Source organism: Hippoglossus hippoglossus, chromosome 9, assembly GCF_009819705.1.
Source record: "Hippoglossus hippoglossus isolate fHipHip1 chromosome 9, fHipHip1.pri, whole genome shotgun sequence".
NCBI classification, from domain to species: domain Eukaryota; kingdom Metazoa; phylum Chordata; class Actinopteri; order Pleuronectiformes; family Pleuronectidae; genus Hippoglossus; species Hippoglossus hippoglossus.
The window spans coordinates 21826036-21848304 of record NC_047159.1 but is presented as its reverse complement, the minus strand read 5'-3'; the positions used below and the strand labels follow the sequence as shown (position 1 = coordinate 21848304).

The 22269-nt window shown below is 40.9% G+C and overlaps 1 protein-coding gene across 1 annotated transcript in view; it reads left to right on the top strand.

Annotated features, from left to right (window-relative positions):
- Positions 1–22269, top strand: part of galnt9 (polypeptide N-acetylgalactosaminyltransferase 9) — a 96253-nt gene that overhangs the window by 33938 nt on the left and 40046 nt on the right. Inside the window, exons 4-5 of the mRNA XM_034596332.1 lie at positions 3755–3929; positions 15730–15927. Coding sequence (XP_034452223.1) covers positions 3755–3929; positions 15730–15927 — 373 coding nt within the window. The remainder of the gene's footprint in view (positions 1–3754; positions 3930–15729; positions 15928–22269) is intronic.

Genomic DNA, 22269 nt, shown 5'->3' with positions numbered 1-22269 from the left:
ATGCTTGTTTTCATAATGTATCTTTCAGTGATTCAGAGAAAAAAGCCCGCGTGTGATGCCAGAGCAGAATTTGAAATGGAGTGGATGTAACAGTGTTAAGAGTGGGTTAAGGGTTGAGGAGCCAGAAAAACATGAACCAATTTACCATCGGGCTGTTTCCAATAAATGTGTGAGAGGTGGGTAACCCTACATATTGCCGACATGCCGCTGCACAGATTATTTCTGCAGTGCTCAGGTCCACTGCCAAACCAATGGCTTGTTATTTCTGAGAAACTGTTTTGCCAGTACGGGGGAGTATCATTTTGCATTTGGCGACAGTTTTTCTCAATATTTAATGAACATCACATTACTCATGGTGAGCCACTTTACCCGTTAGGTAACTCCTCTAGTCTGCTTGTGATTGATCAGAGCGATCAATTTCAGATCTGTTCCCGTATCAGTGTCGGAGACAGGTCTATAAATCCACTTCTAGAAGAATGCAGCCTGTGGTTTGTGAAGCAGAAGTAAAACATGTTTTCTTCCTCCAAGACAGAACAAAACACAGCTGACAGGTATTGTGATGCTGATCATCCTGACAATCCTGCAGGTTATTTTGAATACGAATATATATCCTGACAGTTGAGCTTTGTAGGTGAATTCCAAGCTTTATCAAGGTTTAAATAATTAAACCATCTGACCTTAACACAGCAAAACGTATACTCTTCCACGTCACCAGAGGAATTCATGGTGCTCGTCATATGCAGTTCACTCTGTATCCATTTTAAATTCATGGCAGTTATTTATCCTCTGCTATGTTGCACTGCCACACTTTAAATTGTATTCCCTGCTCCATAACTCTCCTCCCATGGATTAAGTCCTACATTTTATTTGCTGGGATTAGAGAGAGGCCCCTCACATTTCTACTTCCTAGCAAAGCCTAGTAATTATTACATTCTAATAGCTTTTATCATATTGTCGCTGCAGGGGAGGCTGATGATGAAGGAGTCCCAGCACACTGGTTTCAAACCTTCAACTGTGCAAATAGAACCGAGGTGCAAAGGTCTTTGGTCCCTCAAAGAAGCTCAATGCCGCTTCTAACAGTGACTGAACCAAACAGGGATTTGGTAAAAACAAACAAAAAAAACAACAACATGAACCTTGATATGTATTAATTATTTTACGTGACATTAGTGCTAAATGCTAACAGCATGCTCATTTGTACCCACTGCTCTGAAATGCTTTTAACCAAAGGGATGAAAGAGAAAAGGTCCAGCTTTGATGAGTTCAGCTCTCTGTGGACGAATAACTAACTAGCCTTTTATTAGACATTCAGTATTTTAAACTTTTTTGTTTAAGCTGTGTTAATATTTTTCTTTTGATTTGTAACTTCTTGTGGGTGGCAGAGGACACCCAACACCAGAGGTGTAAGATGAAATGCTCAGAATCATCACTTTGTATGTATAATATATACATATATATATACTCTGATAAATTCCAAATTCCAAGTGGCTTTTTATGGGGGTCCGGTCAGATCCAGAGGGTCATAAGATTAAGATGAGGTCCATGAAATTATTAATGTGGCAGGAGTGAAGAAGAAAAAAAAACATATTGGATAACTGAACCTCGCTGAAGCCGTTTGGTCTCATCCATGTGGGAAATAACTCTGTGGTGGATCTGCTAAATGATATTTGAAACACGACAACTAGGCACTGCCTTTTTATAAGACAAGATCAAATTGCAAATGTAAGCTTATTTGTTTTACAGATTTCCAGAAAAGTCATGGAATGGATTTATAGAAGTTAAAACAGAAATACAAGTACAAGTAGCATACCTAAACAAATGTACTTATCTAAGTAAAGTACCTTAGTAAATGTTCTTTCCACCATTAAAATGAACCACAGCGTGCCTTTGAAGAAGAGGAGGAAAATCACACAGGCAAGAGCAGAACATGCAAAGTGCACACAGAAATAATGTATCCAGCTGGAAAGTACATTTAAATACATGTAGTTTTAAACTTTAATTGGAAAAAACAAGTCTACAGATAGAAAAAGACTAAATCCAGGCTTCCATTCTTTAGTTAGTGTCAAAGGCTGACGTCCATTTGGATTGGGGGTCGCTGCTTCCACATGTAGCCACTTTCTCTGCAGCTTCCACCGCTGTATGTTGAGACCTGAAACAATCCTGACAATCCCTCCACTCACCGAGTCCCCTCTGTCACGTCAACGGGGGGATTCGATTGCCTTTTTTTTTTTTCACTTTCACTTCCTGATTTATGTTGCGAGCCAAAGTCAGATGTGGATGCTGTTCAATGTGCCGCAAGCATCCTTATAATTTCTCCCTCAGAAAGTGGAACGCTCAGCAGAAACCCAGAGGAGAAGCTCAAGCAGCCATCTATCCTCCAATGAAACGCACACAGCCATTTGTGCAACTAGCTGTTACAACTTTTTTTCCAGTGGTGACGAATGACATCATATGTGACAGCAGAGGAGCGATGTTACAGCTGCAATGAACACATCAGCAGAGGAGTGCATATACTCAGATGGTGACACTGCGCAGCAACCAGCTGTGCTTTAACCCTTAACTTTATCACTTCCTCGCCATACCACTTTGCAAGGAACAGTAATGTGTTGCTAATGGATGTTATAAGACCCATTTGCTTTACAGTTTGTGGGCCAGCTTGTTGGGTGTCATATGGGAGATTTGTTGGCTGGCTGACATCAGTTTGCTTCAGACTGGTCTGATATTCGTGCTTTGGCACCAAATGCACAAGTTCTACATCGCACAGGGCGAGGATATTATTAATAATGGGACTATAAGGATCCTTGGGGAGGGCATTCCTCCACCGAGGAGAATGTCCTATCCATGTCAAAGCAGAGTTTCCCATTAATTATCTAGACTTTGGTGGACTGCCATATTCTAATTTGTCCTGCCACTGTTTCATACATTTTTTACACTTCTTAGAACAACATACGGGATCGCTAACTCGTTGTATTGCTCTATTGCTGCCGTAACATTTTTAGTCTGTGTACCTGTCACTCAGAATCTGTGGTGATAGAGAGTCACCTTTGTGTGCCTTCACCCTTGCTATCGCCACAAAGTGAATTCATTCTGTGTGAAACACTGCATAGAAAGGAAAAAAGAGTCCTGGATTCGCCCTTTTATTCAGATCTGCACCTAAATTGAATGGGTTCTTCCTTCAGCCATGTCCCATTTCCCCACAACATTTCTTACAAATTAGTTCAGCAGTTTTTTCATAATCCTGCTAATAAACAAACAAACAAAATAACTTGTTGTCTCATGTAGCAGGATTGCTAACGAACTAATACAATTCAATATATTCAAAATTGTAGAGTGTGTAAACTCTGCAGCTTCAATGGGAGGAAGATACTATAGTGGACCTACTGTTGAACCAATTTTTAAGGTGGTTGCTTGTTTAATATATATTTAAATGTTCTCTATGATGTATTTAATGATTTTTTGCTTTTGCTGTTTTTATATGAAAAGCAATGAGATATTTATTATATGGCCAACACTGGTTCCCCTTTAGTCTGCAATGCTTGAATATAAAATGTGAAAGTAATCAAACAACATCAAAATGAACATTTGTTTTCATGACGATCCTGAATCACAAACTGCAAGGCCAAAACCACTCAGCACGAGCCCGGGGTTATCTTGGAAACACTCTATCATTTACTACAGCTGCCTGGTTAATGATCTCGCACAGACATTTGGAAGTTATTTAAAAGAGGGTTCTCTCTTATCTGTCCCCTTTCAGTGGAGCTGAAATTCAACTTGGACCAGTATGTGAACAAACGCTACCCGGGCCTGGTGAAGATTGTGAGGAACAGCAAGCGGGAGGGCCTGATCCGAGCCAGAATACACGGCTGGAACGCCGCCACGGCTCCTGTGGTCGGCTTCTTTGATGCCCATGTCGAGTTCAACACTGGCTGGTAAGAGAAGGTCATGCTTAACAGGGGAAGGTCTCCGCTGTTTCCCTGTCCTCTCTCCCCTTTGCCTTTGTGGTTTGCTTTTTATGTTTTCAGTACAGAGGGATGTCATGTATTATTATTATCGTGGAGATATGAAGTGTAGTCTGCCCTGAGCATTTTGATATACTGCCAGGCCAATTCTAACTACACAGCACTTCTCAGCAGTCTGACCCTCATTATTAGTCAGGCTTTGTCCTTAATAAGCTTTTTTTTTCCCCTCCTGCATTTCATTTTAAACAGTGAGTAATGAGCTTTGGTTCGAGCTGAATAAAACTAAATCCCAATTTAAATGATACTACCTGCCCAACACACACACACACTTATGACGAGAGAGAGAGAGAGAGTCAGACACTGAAAGGCAAGAGTGTAATTAAAAAAGGAGCTGAAATGTTGAGCATTTGAACATTATTTACTTGTGGGCTCAGGGCTTATTTTGCGATACGAAATTACTTGTGGGGGTCTCAGTCAAATGTCTGAGCCTGCTGTTCAAGTTTTACCAGTAAACAAGTCATTCAAATAGATGTAATTGGCACATAATTCAAGCCTTTTTCTTGCTGTCGGTGTTTGAGGATGAAGTGTATCTTTTGTTTCCTGGGCGGCGACTGAGAAGACAGGAGGGAGAGCAAGGAGGGATGAAGCAAACAGAGGAGGGATGGAGGAGAAGAGAGGAGAGAAACGTTTTGGTTTCAGATTGTTTACAGCTTCCTAGGATGCAGTTCAGCATTTATTTTGGCCCACTAGAGACTATAGGGATGTGAACAAAAATATTCTAATAATTTAGACCACATGTCTTACAAAATACTTGTACTGTGGTCGAGGGGTGGATCCAGGAGCTTGGGCATGGGCATCTTTTTTAAATTTTTTTAAATGAACTAGTCACTTACTAACAAGAAATATGACAATTTGTCAAGAGTTTTTAAAGTAAACAATGTCCTTGAACAACTGTTAGCTTTGCTCTAAGCTATAAAGCTAACAGTAAACTTAACTTAAATGTGCACCCTTCTGAATCAGGAAAGGTGCACATTTAAGTTAAGTTAAAGTTAAACCCCTCTGTTTAAATTGTGGCCCCTTAGAAAATTTGAAAAATCTCGAATCTCCCTCTGTTATGGTCGTAACTCTAGCCAATGATGTATACTTGCCAGTCTGTGTGTGTGTCATCCTTCTTAGAATGTAAAAATCATAAACACTCTCTCGTAGATGAGTCAGCGACCACACACTGTGACTTTGGCAAAGAGGTCATTGCATGTACCTTGATTGTTGCCTCCTGCCAAACAGTTTTAGAGTGTGAACAGGAACTGGAGCCTCTCCTCATGTTTCACTGCATGCTGTAAAAATAGATGCACATTTCTAAGTCACACATCCACCTCGATGCTCTGAGTCACTTCTCGTTTTAGCCCCTCACTATTGCTCCCGCTGTACCAGTCGAGGTCTTGCTGACAAATTTCCTTTTCGTTAGTTCACCTTCTGCCATTGTGCAAATTTCACACCTCTCCCTCTACTGTTCCCTCCCCCTACACATACCCGCATAAAACCTCACCCACATCCCTGCTTCCATCTCCCTCCGATAACCTGCTACCTTCGTAGATTTACTTTCGCACACGCTTTATTTCCACGAGGCAATGAGAAGAGGAGCAGAGTCCCTGTGATTCCTCCCCAAGTAGAAGCTGGGGGATACAGCGATAGAGAAGATGACAGGCACCTTCAAGAAGCTTGTTTGTCTTGCTTGGATTTCTTTGTGTGTGTGAAACAGTGCATGCATTCATTATCTACTGTAGGTGTGCAAACATTCGGAGCTGCACCTTTATTCAGATAAATTCACTTTTGGTATCTACAGTATCTATTCGTTAGAGTAGAAGCAGCTCCCCATCTATCATAATATGATTATTCAGCGTGCCACATACAGTGATAAGTGAGATGGATGCTTCCTGTAGATGTTGTGGTGAGTCTCCCTCACTGACCTTGTACACACCGCCTGCCTGTGCATACTGAAGCAGAGACAATGCTGCCAGCCGTCAGCTGCAGAGCGGCCCTGTTTCACTGTCATGGCGCCCCCCCAGGGGCCCTGTACATTTGCAGCTGAAACGTATTGCTGGTTCGCATTACTGTTAAAGCATAGATAATTGTATCGTACTGTACAGTGCACCTGACAGCTATCCCCCCCTCCCTTCACACCATGTTGGCTTACGAGGAGTTAAGAAGCGAGCGGTTTCCACCGGAGGAGTAGCGGAATCTGATTTCCACAGCTTAGCTTTTCTTTAATATGAGTATATGAAATTGTTGCCTATCATTAATGTGGTATTGCATCAGCCAAATGTGAGCAATCCATCTCCTCTAAGGCTTTATATCCATCCATCCATCCCTGAGACAGAGGATGTCCATTCAGCCCGGACCCGTTTCCGTCTACATGCTCCGTAAATAAACAGGATTAATGGCAGGAACTGGGAGCGTGTTGTAATTAGGACCCGCTCTACGCCTGGCTTCAGCCACGCGGCTGCAGAAGGGAGGCGCTGGGAAATTGATATTTATTTGTTTTTTGAAGCCCCTACACAGTTGCAATCTCAGGTTCTAATAACGATTAATGATTAGCCGTGTAGCGGCCGCTCCCTGCTGAGTGTGTGCAGGAGATAAGATTGTCATTGCTGGGAGGCTGTAATGAAATGCATGCCTCCGAAAGCAACACTCTGATATGTTGAACGCAATGTGACCTGGTGAGTTAATCTCCGAATAAGACAAACTGTGGGAATTATACAAGTTATAAACAGATAAAACCAACCTCCGCCCCCTGTCATAATGAAATATGCAATATTTGTCACATTTATATTTGATATCAGTTCCTTGGTTAATATCACGGAGCTCTCTCTGCTCGTTACGCCTCGCAGGTGCAGTGGTTTTATATTGCATTCACTTTTAGCGTTATTGAAGCTGGAGGAGATATTTTCCTTCAACAAAAGTAAATGTTGTCTTGTAATGTTGCTCACTGTGTCTGGCTGTGGTTTTGGCTGCAGCCACACTGACGGTTTCACAGTGCACAGTTCAGGCAGATCCCTGAAACCACAGAGAGAAGACAGAGATTAATGCAGCCTCTACATTTGCAGCACATCAACCAAGTCCTGAGCAGTGCATGTAGAAATAGTGTTAGATCTATCATTTTCCAGTTCATGCCTCTGCATCACTTTCTACTTAAAAAAAAAAGAAGCCCTGACACCATAATGAATATTCAACATTAATATGTCCACACACACGCACACACACACATGTTGGAGCTGCTCTGCTGAGCAGCCAGGCAGGAGGACTGTGGACGACCTCACAGTCAGAGATTTAATCTGCTTAATGGTTGGAGGCAGTGCCGGCTTAGATTCTGCTTCATGCACACAGAGCAAACACAAATTAACACTATCACAGTTCATTGTAACACTTTGCTGTCTAAATGGATTAAAACCCACAGTGTTATTTGAGCTCTTTTGGAAACATTGTTATTGAATTAACACTTTATGAGGCTGAACTATTGACTTCTCTGTGTGGTAAAAGCTCAACACTAACCAGTAAAAGCTGTTCTCACCACAAGAATGCATTGTTATAAGTTCCCTTACTGTATCACCCCCACGGACACAAGTAAAGGGTCTCTTGAAAGGCGCAATATAAATTCAGCTATTATTATTATTGATATTATTATATAATCACTATTATTACTATTATCTATACATATGCAACCCCCATATCAAGACTGAATACTGTCAATATGATCACTTACACATATCTGAAAAAATCACATCCACTACAACAATCTATACTTTTTGCTTGACAAGACATTTTATTAAAACATAAACCACAAAAAATAAAACATGTAACATTGGTTATCATGGTTACATCTGTACTGGCTTCATAACCCCCCATTCATACCTTATTTAACTTTAATAGTCACTATCGTGAGTAACATTCATTGTTACACAGAAGTATCAGACATTGTAATGCAGTAGAAAACAGCCACAGAAAAAAAGAATAATGAAACAGGTAATCAAGATGTTTTCTTAGCCTAAAGTCAAACCTCTTGTTTCTACTGAAGTTCTGAAGAAGCCTAAGAGAGTCCAGAGTGTTAAGTGAGCCTTCATATTTTATGGTAACTCATTCAAAAGATTTATAGATGAACTTGTGCTGTCATATTACCAAATGTAGAGTTAAGAAATATCCAGTTTTACAGAGTTAGAGGAGGAACTGTATGAAAGGACAGCAGATGCTAGCTTTAAATGGCTCCAAGCAAGATTTGCAATAATGGTTGAAAGAAAAATGAAACATAAAGACAGATTTTTAATCTTTAGTTAAACAATTAAAAGGGAACCTGTTAACAGGTCTTGGGAGTGCTGCAGAATGTGTGTACAGCCATTTAAGCTACAAAAGACTGTGTCAAGTGATGTCTCGAGTCAGCTTCTGTTGGGTCTGAAGACTGGGGATGTTGCATTAGATGTGAGTTTATCCGACCATTGCTGCTTGAGGCGAGGAGCTCAAGGATATATTCATGGATTCTATCCTAACACACCTAACTCTGGGGGAAACGCAGGCCCCATGTTTTTACATGGAAGAAAAATGAAAAGATGATATCTCTGATTCTGCTCATTTCATTCCACCAAAAATGTTGCTCTACCCAATGTGCTTCTCTGTGCCTTTGTTTTTCTCACATTTTACATGTAAATCATTGGTGAATGCCACAGTACCAGATTTACATTTTGTCCCTCGCACGTTCTGCTGCTTTAAGTCTAATGCAGAATTAAAGCAGGTCTTATTTTTGGCGCCGAGGGCCCTGATGCCCTTGGGGCATAACTCTGAGTGCCATTAAATCCCATTATCTGATATTTCTCTGCTTCAGAATCATTCACAATTCTAGATCCATTAATCTGGGATTTTTAAATACAAAAAATGTAATCTCAAAGAAGAGAGCTGCAGGGTTTTATATCTACGTGTGAAACGTTGCTATGTTGTGAAGTTGATATAAACTGAGATAGTACAGTGATTCTTATCCTGGATTGTGGTAGCCTTTTCTTTTTATATAATTCTGTGAAATGTGCTCACAGGCTAATATGAAACTAGACAAAGGTGCTCGATGTTATAAAAGACAGTGAATAAATCAAACGAGCACCTGCTTCAGTTTGAGACGCTACAAGAAATGAGGCAGTGGAGCCAACAGCAATTGAGGTTGTCAACATGTATTCACAATATTGGATGAGTCATCACTGGAAAGGGGAAAAATCCTATTGTAGTATGGAACCGAGTATGATTTGGATTGATGTGGATGAATAACCCTCTCAGTGTTATGCAGATGAAGTGGTAGGTATATGAAGAGGAATGACACAGAGAGACAGTCGAGACCAGATGTGTCCTAATTTCCAGAGCGTCTCTGTCATATCAGCCTCATGAATCCCTGAGGTGCCGGAGCTGCTGGCTGGCTCAGGGGTGTCACTGGGATCCCAAGGGTGCAGGGAAATGGATGGAGGATGTGCAGGGGTGGAGGCAGAGAAACCTTCTCAAGGTTAGCTATAGTGCAGAGGGAGATTCAGAGACAGCACAACCTCAGCTAACCACGTCGAACTAACCATGCTGGGAACACCGCTACAATAACAACCATGTGGAAGGTTAAAGCAAAGTCTTTATTCCAGCACAGAGAGTATGGATGATTTGATTTTTACAGTCACACATCTCCCACTCCAAACAGATGAAGGTACTCAGTGAATGTGGAAGTTATCCACTCTCATAACCGTAGTGTGGAATTTGTCACAGGCTTTCGGTAAAGGAGGGATGTGAAAGAGCTGTGTAAACACAGATGTATTAGCAGAGCTGCATAAAGCCCCACCATTCGGGCCGTATACTCTATTGGTCACTCATTGTACTGCAGCAAAAAAAGTGTACGTAAAGATGGATGACTCATCTCCACTTCTTTGAACCCAGGATATAAACGCTGCCATCTTGCACATTTTTAGCCAGAGTTTGCACCGGAGCGTTCTGGAGATAAGACCCTTTCCATTAATACACTCGGCAAATCATTGGTCGGTCTCAACTGTCAATCAAGACATTTCACCCATGTTTTTCTGGAAAATAACCAGCAACATTCATTGTTATTTATTGTTCCTTGTCCCACCCGTTTACATGGAGGAAGCAGGTTTTACCTATACTATAGACAGCCACATGGGGGTGATCAAGACGCTTTAATTTCACTTTTGGGGAGCTGTAAGGTTTTAAACAGTAAGACGCAGTAGCCACACAGGTGCTAAGCTAACCAGGAAGTGGAAACACTTTTAGGCCTATGCACTCTGCAAGCACTATTGATTGAAATGAAAGGGTGCATATTTTGATATCAGACTCTTGTAATATTTTAGTTGGTGTCCAAGTCTCTTTCAAGGCTCTTCACAGAATAAGGTTGAGACCTGACAATTTTATCAAGAACCCAACTTCGACAATGAGCAAACACTTATCCACAGCAGAGGGAAACATCTTTTGTCTCACAGGAAGAAACCTCCTGAATTGGAGTCAGGTTGGGCGGGCGTCTGTTGTTATAGGCTGGGTTTAAAGGAGAATAGGGGAGAGAAGAGAGACACTTTTATAACCGTTGTAGTTGAGCACAGTTTTAATGACAGACCCATAGGTGTAATAACAGCAGCATGATAACAGCACCAATTATTAATACTAGTAATAATAATCCTACGCAGAATGAGGACAGAGAGGAAAAGTACAGGAGGGAAAGGACACAAAGTTTGATAGAGGACCTGTAGTGTGATATAAATACACAGAGAACGAGAGACAGAAGAGCATCATCACTAGGAAGCCTGCATTCTGAGAGTGAAGTGATGTTTACAGGAGAGACCTATATGTTACCATGGAGCTCGGCCTTTAAGAGCTTTATATACGTAAGGAGCGGGATTTTGCAGGATCTCATCGGCGCAGAAGAGTTAATGTGGTAGAAATATAAACTCTTTTTCTAGTTCCTGTCACTACTGGCGCTGTAGTATTTTGGGTATTTGGGACATACTGACAATAAAGAATTACAGCAGTCCAGACTAGAGGTAACAAATGCATGGACTCGATTTTTAGCTTCCCTTTGAGACAGGATGTTTCTAATTCTTATAATATTGCACAGGTGGCCTGTATGGAAAACTTTGTTGTGGTGGTTGCTTTCAACATGAATATGAATGTTCACCAGCTATAAAGACTTTTCCCGTGTGACCGTATAGGCATCATTACTCACCAGCTTATGATTATAAACTACCACGTTTGCTTTTCAGGTTTTTTTCCCAGCGCAATTAAGTAATTTAATTAAAATCTTAAACACATAATTAATTCAGGAACATGCAGTGGGAACCAAACACAGCCAGCATGAGACCAGATGCACACTTCAAGCTGCTTTTTCATCTGTAGTGATCCCTGGTTGTTTCAATTTTGCAGGTGAAGACATTTAGCCAATACCAATGGAAATTTGATTATTATACACTCAGTGGTGACTTTATTAGGTACAGCTCCACACTCTAAGGCAATCCTATATATATGTTCTACCATAAAGTCTAGTTTTATGACATTTGCAATATGGTGTTCAAGGTTAACACAGTTACAGACAGTATTTCAAACATATTTTACTTCAATCAATCGATCAATCAATTCAGCTTTATTTACATATCAGCCTTCAAACAAATCAATTGAAGGTACTTCACAGGTGATTAGCAAAGAATAGGACATTGAAAATGTATTGAAAATGAAAATAAAAGACAACAATGAAAGAAAGTAAGGATAATAAAATATGTGTAATCAACACTTAAAGTTTAGTGAAACAAATTAAGATAAGATGAATAACAATGCCAGTGGTGTTGCACTGAACTGTATTATATTCAAAAGTCTTTCTAATATTCTTCAATCATGTATGTAGATAGGAAACATAATGATACAAAAACCTTCTTATTATAATATAGTCCAACATTAACCTCAACAATTTTCAAAACCTATACATATATATGTATAGAGAGAGAGAGAGAGAGAGAGAGAGAGAGAGAGAGAGAGAGAGAGAGAGAGAGAGAGAGAGAGACAGAGAGGTGGCTGGCTGGCATAAATCCCACCTCACTTATATTAGTGGATGGGACATGGACCAAACTAAAAAGTTAAAGAACACAACATCTTTGTTCAAGTGCTCATATTCCAGTAAGTTTGGTTTTAATTAGTTATTTGATGCTAAAATCGAGGTGAAACGTCATGATTGACAGCTGAGACTGACCGACAATTGCTCGAGCATGTGTATGGGTGGGACCTCACTGCTGTGGCTCCACCCCCTGAGACTCTATCTCCAAATGTTCAAGATGGCACCGCTTGTACCCGGGAAATTTAGCTTAATTTCTGGAAAGTGGGAGGAGTGGAAACATGTTGGCCATCTTTATTTATATGATATGAGGTGTTTGCATGGTTTTAACTGGAGGTTATATTTACCCACTTTTTTCATCCACAGCTTCCATCAACAATGTCACAAATTAAAGAAGAAAACGCTCAAAATAGTTTCTTCAACAGTAACTATGGCTTTGGAGTAAAGAGGGAAAGCACTCGCTGCCTGCGTCTCAGAATTGCAGCTTTAGTTCTTTATAGTACTTTAAGCAGCCACTCTCATGTTATAAATTATGCCTTTTTTAGGTACTACCTCATATTTTAGTGACATCATCCCATATAGTTCCATTTGTATCAGTTTCCTCTATACTCTCTGTTCCCCACCTTCATGTGATAAGTAGTAATTTTGCTTTTGGAAGATAAATGGGTTCACTTCATCACGAGAAGTAGATGGGGAGGAAAGAGGGGGAGGGAGAACGAGGAAGGAATCAGGCGTGAGCGAGAAAGTCAGTGGGTCGGGCGATAGAGAGAAAGTTGTGAGAGTGTGGGAGTATTCTGCAGAGATACATTTATCATTTTATAATTGCAGCCTCCTTTTTAAATTTAGAAGTATATCATGTGAAGAATTGAACACGTTGAGGTTCGCTTTGAAGATATGTTGGAGATCATCTCTCAGCATGATGAAGTTTATACAAATGTAGCCAGAGCCTGCAGTGCTTCAGCTCTGTGCTCTACCATATGGACCGTAGCACCATGTCTCCAAGGCTTCGAATAGCAGAGGGAGCTCCCAGTATGTGGCATCGCCAGGGAACCACTCCAGTAACAAAAAGACACTAGAACCAAAAACCTGGAGTGTTTAATCTTATCAGTAATACGATGCTCCTTGGCGCTGTAGCGTGTGCCTCTTCCGACATAGTAAGAAAACTGCTGAGAGCAGCTGATACTGTAAGAAATGAGAGAAAGGGCTGGTGGATACTTCACATTATGATTGGTGTTGGGGTTTGGCATTGGTTGTGGAAAAGGTGCACGGCGGAAAACATTTATCGACCTTGCATGTTTTATGAAAAAGGGAAATTCAGTTTGTTGTAGTTGTGTGGATTTAAGGTGAGAGGACGGAATGAAGCTCTGCTGGAACAGAACATGTTTCACACTGCTCATACTGTGCTGTTGATCCCATTGGCAATATAGAGACACAGCAGTAGTTTTTTCCATTTAGTGCATCGTTTTCGTTGCTTGGTTACAGGATGAGCATGATGCTCCAAATTTTGGGAATTTCAACAAACCTCATAAAAAGGTCTCTCTGTAATTTGCAACTTAACTCAACTCGAATCATTAAAAAATGAGTCACAAATTTTCACCATCTTATGCTGGGTTTACAGTAGCACAGTACAGTCGCTCCCATGTTCATTGTAAAAAAGGGACAAGTCGCCGTTGCAATAATGTAGCTCACTGATGTGTTTTTAATAGTTGTAGCTCCATGACTCAGATAAATAATATATCAGGTTTTAGCTGCCCAAGCTGAGGTTTATGTTTCTGAAGGGTCATGGTCATTGTTGCGTGTAGGGAAAATTAGTCTACATATTATTTAAAGCTTAAAGATTAAGTTTGGATAAGAAATTTGGTTTTCTGCTTCATATAAATTATAAACTCAGTCAGGTTTAGCATCTTTTAACTGTTCAATACAAATTTTCTATCTGTGCAATTCAATGTCTAGAAATCCTGTTACATTATATTCTAATTAAAATGTACATTTTCTTAATTTCATTTTTTTCCTATAATTTCTGTTTATGTTGTATATTTATCTGTTAATTAGTTTTACTGATTTAATTTTGTACTATCCCCTTTCCTGCTCTAACACAGCCAATTAGCCTGCAGTGGGACTGATAAAGGATTATCGTATTGTATCGTATCTTCTTATACACATCAGAAACTGAATGACCCACTTAATTCATGTCTTTAGGTTTGAAGCCAGACACACTGACTGAGACTCTGTGGCAGGAAGTAACTTCCTATAAAACCACATTGTTTTCCTTTTACATTTCTGTGTGTGCATGGTTTTAAATCAACAAGATGCAATAAGCACACCTCCCAAAATGTTGAACTATTTGTTTGAAATAAATCAGTGTTGACAGTTGAAAGGAGACTGGAAATCAACTGCATCCACTGCTGTCAACATATTTATCATCATCCACAATGCTACCTTGTTTATAGCCGGAGTAAATCTATAGGAAATGAACCGCTGGGCTGTGAAGTAAGCGTACTGTCTGAAGCAAAGTCAAATTCTCTCTAACAGCCAGAACACCGCACACTCATCAACACGCTCAAACGGGTTTTAGACATTTATTTAAAAAGGTTAATGCCTTTTAATCTTTTGACACCACTGACCTGGTTAATAGATTGACCGCTCTCAGTAATTAGAGATGATCCTTCTCAACTACCCCCAGAGCTGGTGCTAAATGATTCCTGTACTCAGGCTAAAAAACAAGTTTCATTCAAATATAACTGTTTTGCTAATTCATTCTAAAGGTGTTTATTCTCACCAGACAGGGCCTGTTCGTCGCCACGCTTTGCCCCAGGATGTTTTGTGAATATGGCCCCTGCTCTCGATTTGATGCGCTCTAAAAGAATATGTGCTGGCCAAGCAGCCCCTGAGCAGAAGCCATGAGATAATGTCTGTGCAGAGGAAGGCTGTTTCACAAACTAACATGCAACCTTTCACACAGAGGATGGAAAAAAGAGAGAGAGAGCGTGGATAAAGAACGCTTCTCTCGGCACCTGATGTGTTTTGCTTTATCAGGTTTTACCTGTTATCACGTCTCTCGGCTGGAAAAGTGTCACATTTTGACATTTCGTTTTCATGAGTAGGAGAGATAAAATATGATACGATGTTATTTGTTGTTGCAGGAAAAATTCATTTTCGCAAAAAGGGATCGGATCCTGCTGGCAATCGTTTTCAGCGTTGAATAAATGCTGATTTGACAGACTGCTTCATGGCGGGAAAACCTGTGTAAATGTTGCAGCAGAGTAAAACTCGAGAAATGTTATGCAGTCATCCAGAGCTGCTCTTGGCATCGTGGAATCGGGATCAACAGTGAATGCCTTTCTTTTTAATGTCTTTTATTTTATTTTTTCCAAGGTGGATTTCCTGCACCATACTTTTTGTTAAAGCACTTTCACAGTTTTCTTTTATTTTACGTTTATACTCAGTTACAATACCTCTTGAGTCACTCATGACCAAATTGTTCTTGTTGCAATATCAGTATTTCAAACCTCAGAGTTAAAATATTCGCAGCTTTATTCTCCTCTCTCGTTCCTGTTTCACCTTTTGCAGCTTTGCTTTGCAGCTCCTGCGCACTTAAGTTGAAGAGTCTGCACTTAACTTCTCTTAACTTCTTTCTCTTTTCTAAATCCATAGGGCCGAACCTATTCTGACCCGGATGAAGGAGGATCACACCCGCATCATCCTGCCCGCCATAGACAACATCAAGTACAACACGTTTGAGGTGCAGCAGTACGCCAACGCCGCCCACGGCTACAACTGGGGACTGTGGTGCATGTACATCATCCCGCCGCAGGAGTGGCTGGACAAGGGCGATGAGACAGCCCCTATCAGGTGAGGGCCTCGGCTGGTGAACAGTGTTCATTATGGATGAGGATGTTTGATGAAATATGGATAGGCCCCCGGGATATGACTTATTCATGTGTGGAGCCATCAAACTAAGGTGCTCTGTAGTCCAGGGTGCCACCCAAACACACAAATAAAGCCTCCCCACAGAGCGCTGTCTAATTACCATGACTGTGATGACTATCTTCATTTTGATGCAGGATCACGAGGCCACAGTCATGCGTGTGTAATTGTGTGTCGAATATGAGCAGAGCGTTCCATTACACCACTGCTGTTGGGTGGAGAGCTCGGGCTTGTATCATGTTTCCGTATAATTATTGAATTGGTTTTGTCCTTGGTAAAATCATATTGGATTTTAATAGTGTGAGAAGAGCAGGGGAGTAAATGTGCTGCATGGAAATTGTCCTCTATTCCAATCTGTCTGGTCAGGATAAGCCACTGAACTAACTACAGAATCCATGTAGTGAGGTTTAAAGTATTATCTGCGATCATTAAACTCACTGTTAAAGCATTTCCCTTCACCTCTAACTGTTCTCCTGTGACTGAAACCAATAGATCCACTCTGGAAATTGGGTTAGACCCTCTGGTTACTGTTTATCTGCAATAACATATCTACCTACATGACACTGACTAGATAGATACAAAGAATATTATATAGGAAAAATACTTTCGGTCCTCAAAACTCTAAAAACCAAAACCTTTAAACCTAAACTTTTTAAGCAGTATACTTTTTTAAGCAGAAATACTTTTCTCTCATTCTTCCGTTAATTCCCATCACTACTACTTTTTAAGTCACTGCTAAGCCACGTGAGGTTTCATATCAAAACCCGTCCAGAAAGTGGAGAAGGGATTATTTCCTCTGAGCCCCTGGAGTTTTTTTAAAATATGTGCAGAAGGGTTTGAGTCCTTTGACAGAAGCTTAACAGTGTAAAAAACTGAGTGGACATCATTTATACTGAATTTATGAAGACAACAACAGATTTAACAGTCAATTAAAACATTCAAGAGAAAAGAAGGGATATAGAAGAGAGAGAGAGACCAGGAACATTTGTGCAACCGTCAGCTGTCAGACTGGTTGTTATGATGGAAATAATAATAGTGTTATTAATGAAAGCAGCACCAGTTAATAGCAGTGGTATTATTGTCATAATCATGATAGGTAGTTATAATAATTATAACACTAATAATAACAGTCAAGCAGTGTCAGAGAGAGAGAGAAAGAGAGACCACCCACTATTTCCTTCTAAAATAATGAATAGATAATTCCCTGCAATAGCTGCACCTTTCAGACTTTTGCTTTGTCCAACTTTTCTAATCAGTGTGAATAGTACAAGTCTGGGAGCTACATTTTCAACATGTGGTACATTAAGGGATCTTGAGGCGTGCTGCCCCCCCCCCCCCCCGGGATCTCCTCTTTGAATGCTCAAATCAGAAACGGTCGGTCCTGCCATAACAATAGGAAAAATCTTAAGTCATTTGACAGAGAAGATTACAATGATTTTGTTGCCAAGGCAGCCAGGCCGAGCCTGCCCGAACATGAAGGAGAGACACAAAGAGAAAACCGTAACTGGAAAATGTCTAAAGAAAAATTAGTAAGAGACGGGTAGCTGCAAAAATGGGTGTGCTGTCTTTTATTGATATTCTTCCACATTCAATATCTTTGTCTGGGCTGCAGTCTGGAATAAATAACAGTCAAAGATAAGTTTCAGTGTATGCACATAGCAAATGTGGCCATGCCTATCAAAATGTCCTTCAGCAACACATTGGAGCCGTCTGCCAGGTGCAGGGTTAACTCTGTGAGCTGTCCCTGAGCTCTGATCCCTCTGATGAGATGCATTAATGCATCCGTCTCAGTGGGACGTGCCAGGAAACAAACAGCACTGGGAAAATGTATAAGCAGTGGTGACTGACCTGTGTTGTGGTACGGGCATTTAGAAACTTTTGAAGGACAACGATCAAACATTTCATATATTTCTTTGGATGGAGGAAGTGTATCTGTAGCTGTACGTTTTAATGCTGCAAAGTCAAGGCCAGTGCAGGAGCCAAGAGTTTGAGGTCAAGCAAGAGACAGCATGAAGTAGTTCAACTATTGGTTTTCATCTTTTCCATATTCATGGTGCTACTGGATTACAAATGCAGCTGTGTGCTTTGCCACTGCAATTCAAATGGTATAAAATCTTTAGACCTGAAGATGAAACATCCTTGCTAACTTTTTCTTGCTAGAATATTTTTGCAATTCTAAAAGAAATTATAACCCAACCTAAACTTTTTTACTTGGCCATACAGAGGCTGGATGATGGCCCAAAGATGGCCGGCAGCCCATAGGGAGCTTAAGTGTCAGGACCCGGAGGCCGTTCAGCGTGTGTCTAGGACTCATGGCTAATAAAAAAAATATTACTAAACATTATCAGTCCAGAGGGGTCAGAGGTCAACGACAGCATGGACATATATCAGTGGAGCAGCTGAGATGTGTAGTGACCATGACTTATCTATCTAATAACTCCACAAATCTCTGTCTGTCTGTATGTGGAACGCATATCTGAGGAACCTTATCGGATTCTCACCTGCTATAGGTATTGTAAAGGTCCCAAGAAAGTGCAATGTTGAATTTGGTGCGATTTGGAAATGTGATATGTTTAATTATTAATAAACCTTAGTGCTATAGAGGGCGCTGGGACTCATAAACACGTGACGTTTCCCGAGAACAGCTCGTTCTGGGATCTGCCTTGCAGAGTTGAGTTTCACCAAACTTTGGATAAACAGCTCTTTGTACAGCAGTGGTGGTGCAGCTCGAGGGTTCCGTGGACTGAGCCCTAACCCGAATTACCACAGGCCAAACCACACAGTCCATTTCCTACAGGCAGGTTTAGAGCAGACACTGCACCGGACTAGTAAAAGGAAAGACTGTCTATCTGCTATGCTAGACGTGGTTAAGTTAGGGAAGCATACGTTTTGAGATAAATGAGACTTGAAACTTGCCAACAGAGCTGCATCTCACTATCAGCCGAAGGTCTCTGAAATGTTTCAGAGCTTTAAATAAAAAGCAACTTGATAAACTCAAAACAAGGGCAGAAAACAAACAACAACATCAAGGACAAAGCATAAAAAATAAATAAACATAAAGCTAAAATAGAGTCAAAGTGAGAGTGATCACATTCATGAAGTAGCCAGTGTCGCTCCTCTGACGGTGGATCTGCAGCTGAAAGCCCGATCGCTTTGGGAGCGTCTGCCTGAGGAGCTGCGGCTGAACACCGGCTGATGGGTGTTCAAAAGCTCTGCAGTAATTTCAAGTTGAATCTTTGGAATAGGTAGGAAACTCTGTCTGTTAGTCCTAACCCCACTGGCGAAACTGAACAGATGCTGCAGTCAGAATAGGGTAGATTTGTTTCACTTAAAGCCTCGGCTGATGCATTGTTGCCAAGCTGCAGACACGAAACATACTGACGCTTACTGCTAGAATGTCTTGTAATATTCCAAACCACTATAAGCTAAAACATTCACGCATACCGCTGTGTTTTGGCCGAGGGCAACAACAAATACTGAATTCCAAAGCCCAGTTTCATTAACTTGCTTGGTCCTGCATAACAACGCTTTCATTTCATACAGGACGTCTCATACAGAACAATATTGTGGTGACAGTTTATATTATGGAACTAAATACCCCAGGAAATTGATGTATTATTGATCATCAACGGCTCGACTTGAGATAAAAGACCAGAGAAGAGCCTCCGACACGGCACAACTGCTTTGTGTTTCCCTGTTGACAGTTTGCTGCAAATGGACAGATCGCCTCAAGGGCCAGCTGAAGTGTGTCGGCTGTGCGGATTTCTACTGGAAATCATTCTCCCACTTATTTCCTCAAGCTTGCTGTGCATCAACCGCAGAAGCTCTGTGGCCTGTCGGTGTCTCAGTCTTAAAGCCTCTTCTGGCTGCTTGCACATATTCCACTACAAAGGCGGTGAAAGGGCACAAGGCTGCACAAAGCTCACATTCTGACACTGCAGAGCATTGCTGCCATTTTAGAGATTGGACAAAAAAAAGGAGGTTTTCTAGACCAGCTGCAGAGATTATGGGAGGGACAGAACAGGAAGCCTGAAATTTCCAAACAAAATGACCCAATTCTTACTAGGAAATGGGTGATATAGATGGCTCAAATTCAAAATCGATTTGATCTGTTAATGGCTTAAATGATGGCGATTAAATCACCTTTAGACAAATCTGAGCATCAGATATGAATCTTTTTGTGCAGTACTCTATTCAGTTATTGTTGGGTGTCCTTGAGGGAAATACTTCAATGTAAACATCTTTCCTTGGCAGATACTTGAAGATGTCCCAATTGAGACTGCATTTGAGAACAGATCATGGTGCAAGGAGACCATAAATGAGTGTAATATTCCCCCTCAGAGAAAAAGACATTGAGAAATCTAACACAACTAAAGGTTTTTACCGCACTTTAAATTACAGCTGATGATGCTGGGAGAATAAATCAATAGTTTCATTTGATAATCCACCCACAAGATATTGTGGAATTAGTCAAATGCCTTAAAGAATAAATTCTTACACCAAAAATGTCATTTATATGTCTGAAACTTTCTCTCCTACCAACATCTGGGCTGTCGCACAGTTTTAAATGAGAGGTCACAGAAAAACCAGATGTGTGTTTCAAAGTTTCTACAGCGGTGTCCTCATCTGGGAGAGAAATAAGCAAAGCTAAATGAAAGTCTTAATCTTGCCAAATTGCATCCATGTATCAGATGTTCATACTGCATACTGAAAGTAAATGATCCTGCTGGGGCAAAGTTAAAGGGTGCAACCATCTGTACACTAAAAATAACTAAACCTACTGGCATCAGAGGACAAATCCACTGGAAGATTTCCAGCATCAGTCTGCGATATCTAATGCAAGCCAGACGTTATTTTGTGACAAACGGTTATAATTTCCTCTTGTTGTTTGGGTTGTGTGATGTTTTGTGCACAAAAGGCCAGAACGACGGTGCAGGTGAGGAGAGAGAAGTGACGGAGAGAGAACAATGGATCAGTTTGTCATTTCCACTTACAAAATATTACAAAGAAGCCTCTGGAGACTGTGTCATGTTCCACCCACAACTGATGGCAGGGTCACACAGAGTAGGAAATGAGCTGCACTGCATCAAAATCTACTGAAAGTTCCTGTTTGGGAAATTGGTATGTCTGTCTCTTCTTATTTCTCTCTGTACATAGTTGAACATCGCTGGGATACATCAAATCAGGAATGAAATCATTGCTATTTGATGATTGAAACCAAAAGTAGACCTGTGTCGTATTTAGCGTCTCTATTTTCTGAATTCTTGGAGGAACATCTGGCTGCAATTATTCATGTAATTGGCCTCAGTTAATTGGCTCCAGTGGGGTAATTGCTTTTTCATGCCTTAGTGCCGCAATTGACTTTTTCCCTCCACCAAACATCACCAATACATAACCCATTTAAACGCTATTGCTACCCCTGATGTGACGATGTTACTTCTGCAGCATAATAGCTCATCTTGTGTTGAAAAGCATTGTTACATAATTCAATGTGGTCAGCCAAAGGTTTTTATCTTCATCATCACATGCATCTGTCTTGAGGCGCTGAGTCTGTGCTTCAGTGTTTATGTTGCCAGGAAGCTTTTTTTCTTTCTTTCTTCTTACCAAAGGGAACGTTCAGAAAGGGCTGCGCAAAGTTTGCAGACGAGCGAGGTAGGTCACTTGTCAAGAGAGGAGAAAGGATGGGGTGAGCGGGGCTGAGTATGTGCTGTGTCCGTCTTTTTTATCTGCACAGCCAGTGCAAATAATGGTACTTGAAAGGCTCCCTGACAACAGCTTATAATTTAAACAAGACTGTTTGAGGTTACGTCAGGTAGGACGAGTGTATAAGAGAGCAAGCACGGATAAATGTAAGATACTTTCAGTGTGGAACAGAAGCGATAGAGTAATTAACTACAACACTACAAATTGTTGGACGTCAGAGAAATGAGAACGAGAGAGCACTACACGATTACCTCGAGGAGTGTTAGCATTCAAGATTCAATTGAATTATGATTATTTGACACAATATTGTACAGCAAGAGTATGCTGCTGATGGTCGATGTGTCTGCGACAGATGGTCAGTGTGTTTGTGTTAGAGAGAGAGGAAGAGAGAGAGAGAGAGAGAGGCATAGAGGGCGGTCTGTCCTCCTGCCTTTTTGATGCCATTACGTTTCAACTTTTAAAAGTAGCAAATCTGGCAGTTTAGTTATCAACAATAACTATAGGAGGCTCGCCTGCTCACACACATTCTCTACCTGGGCCATCTTGTAGAATGACAGTTCATCA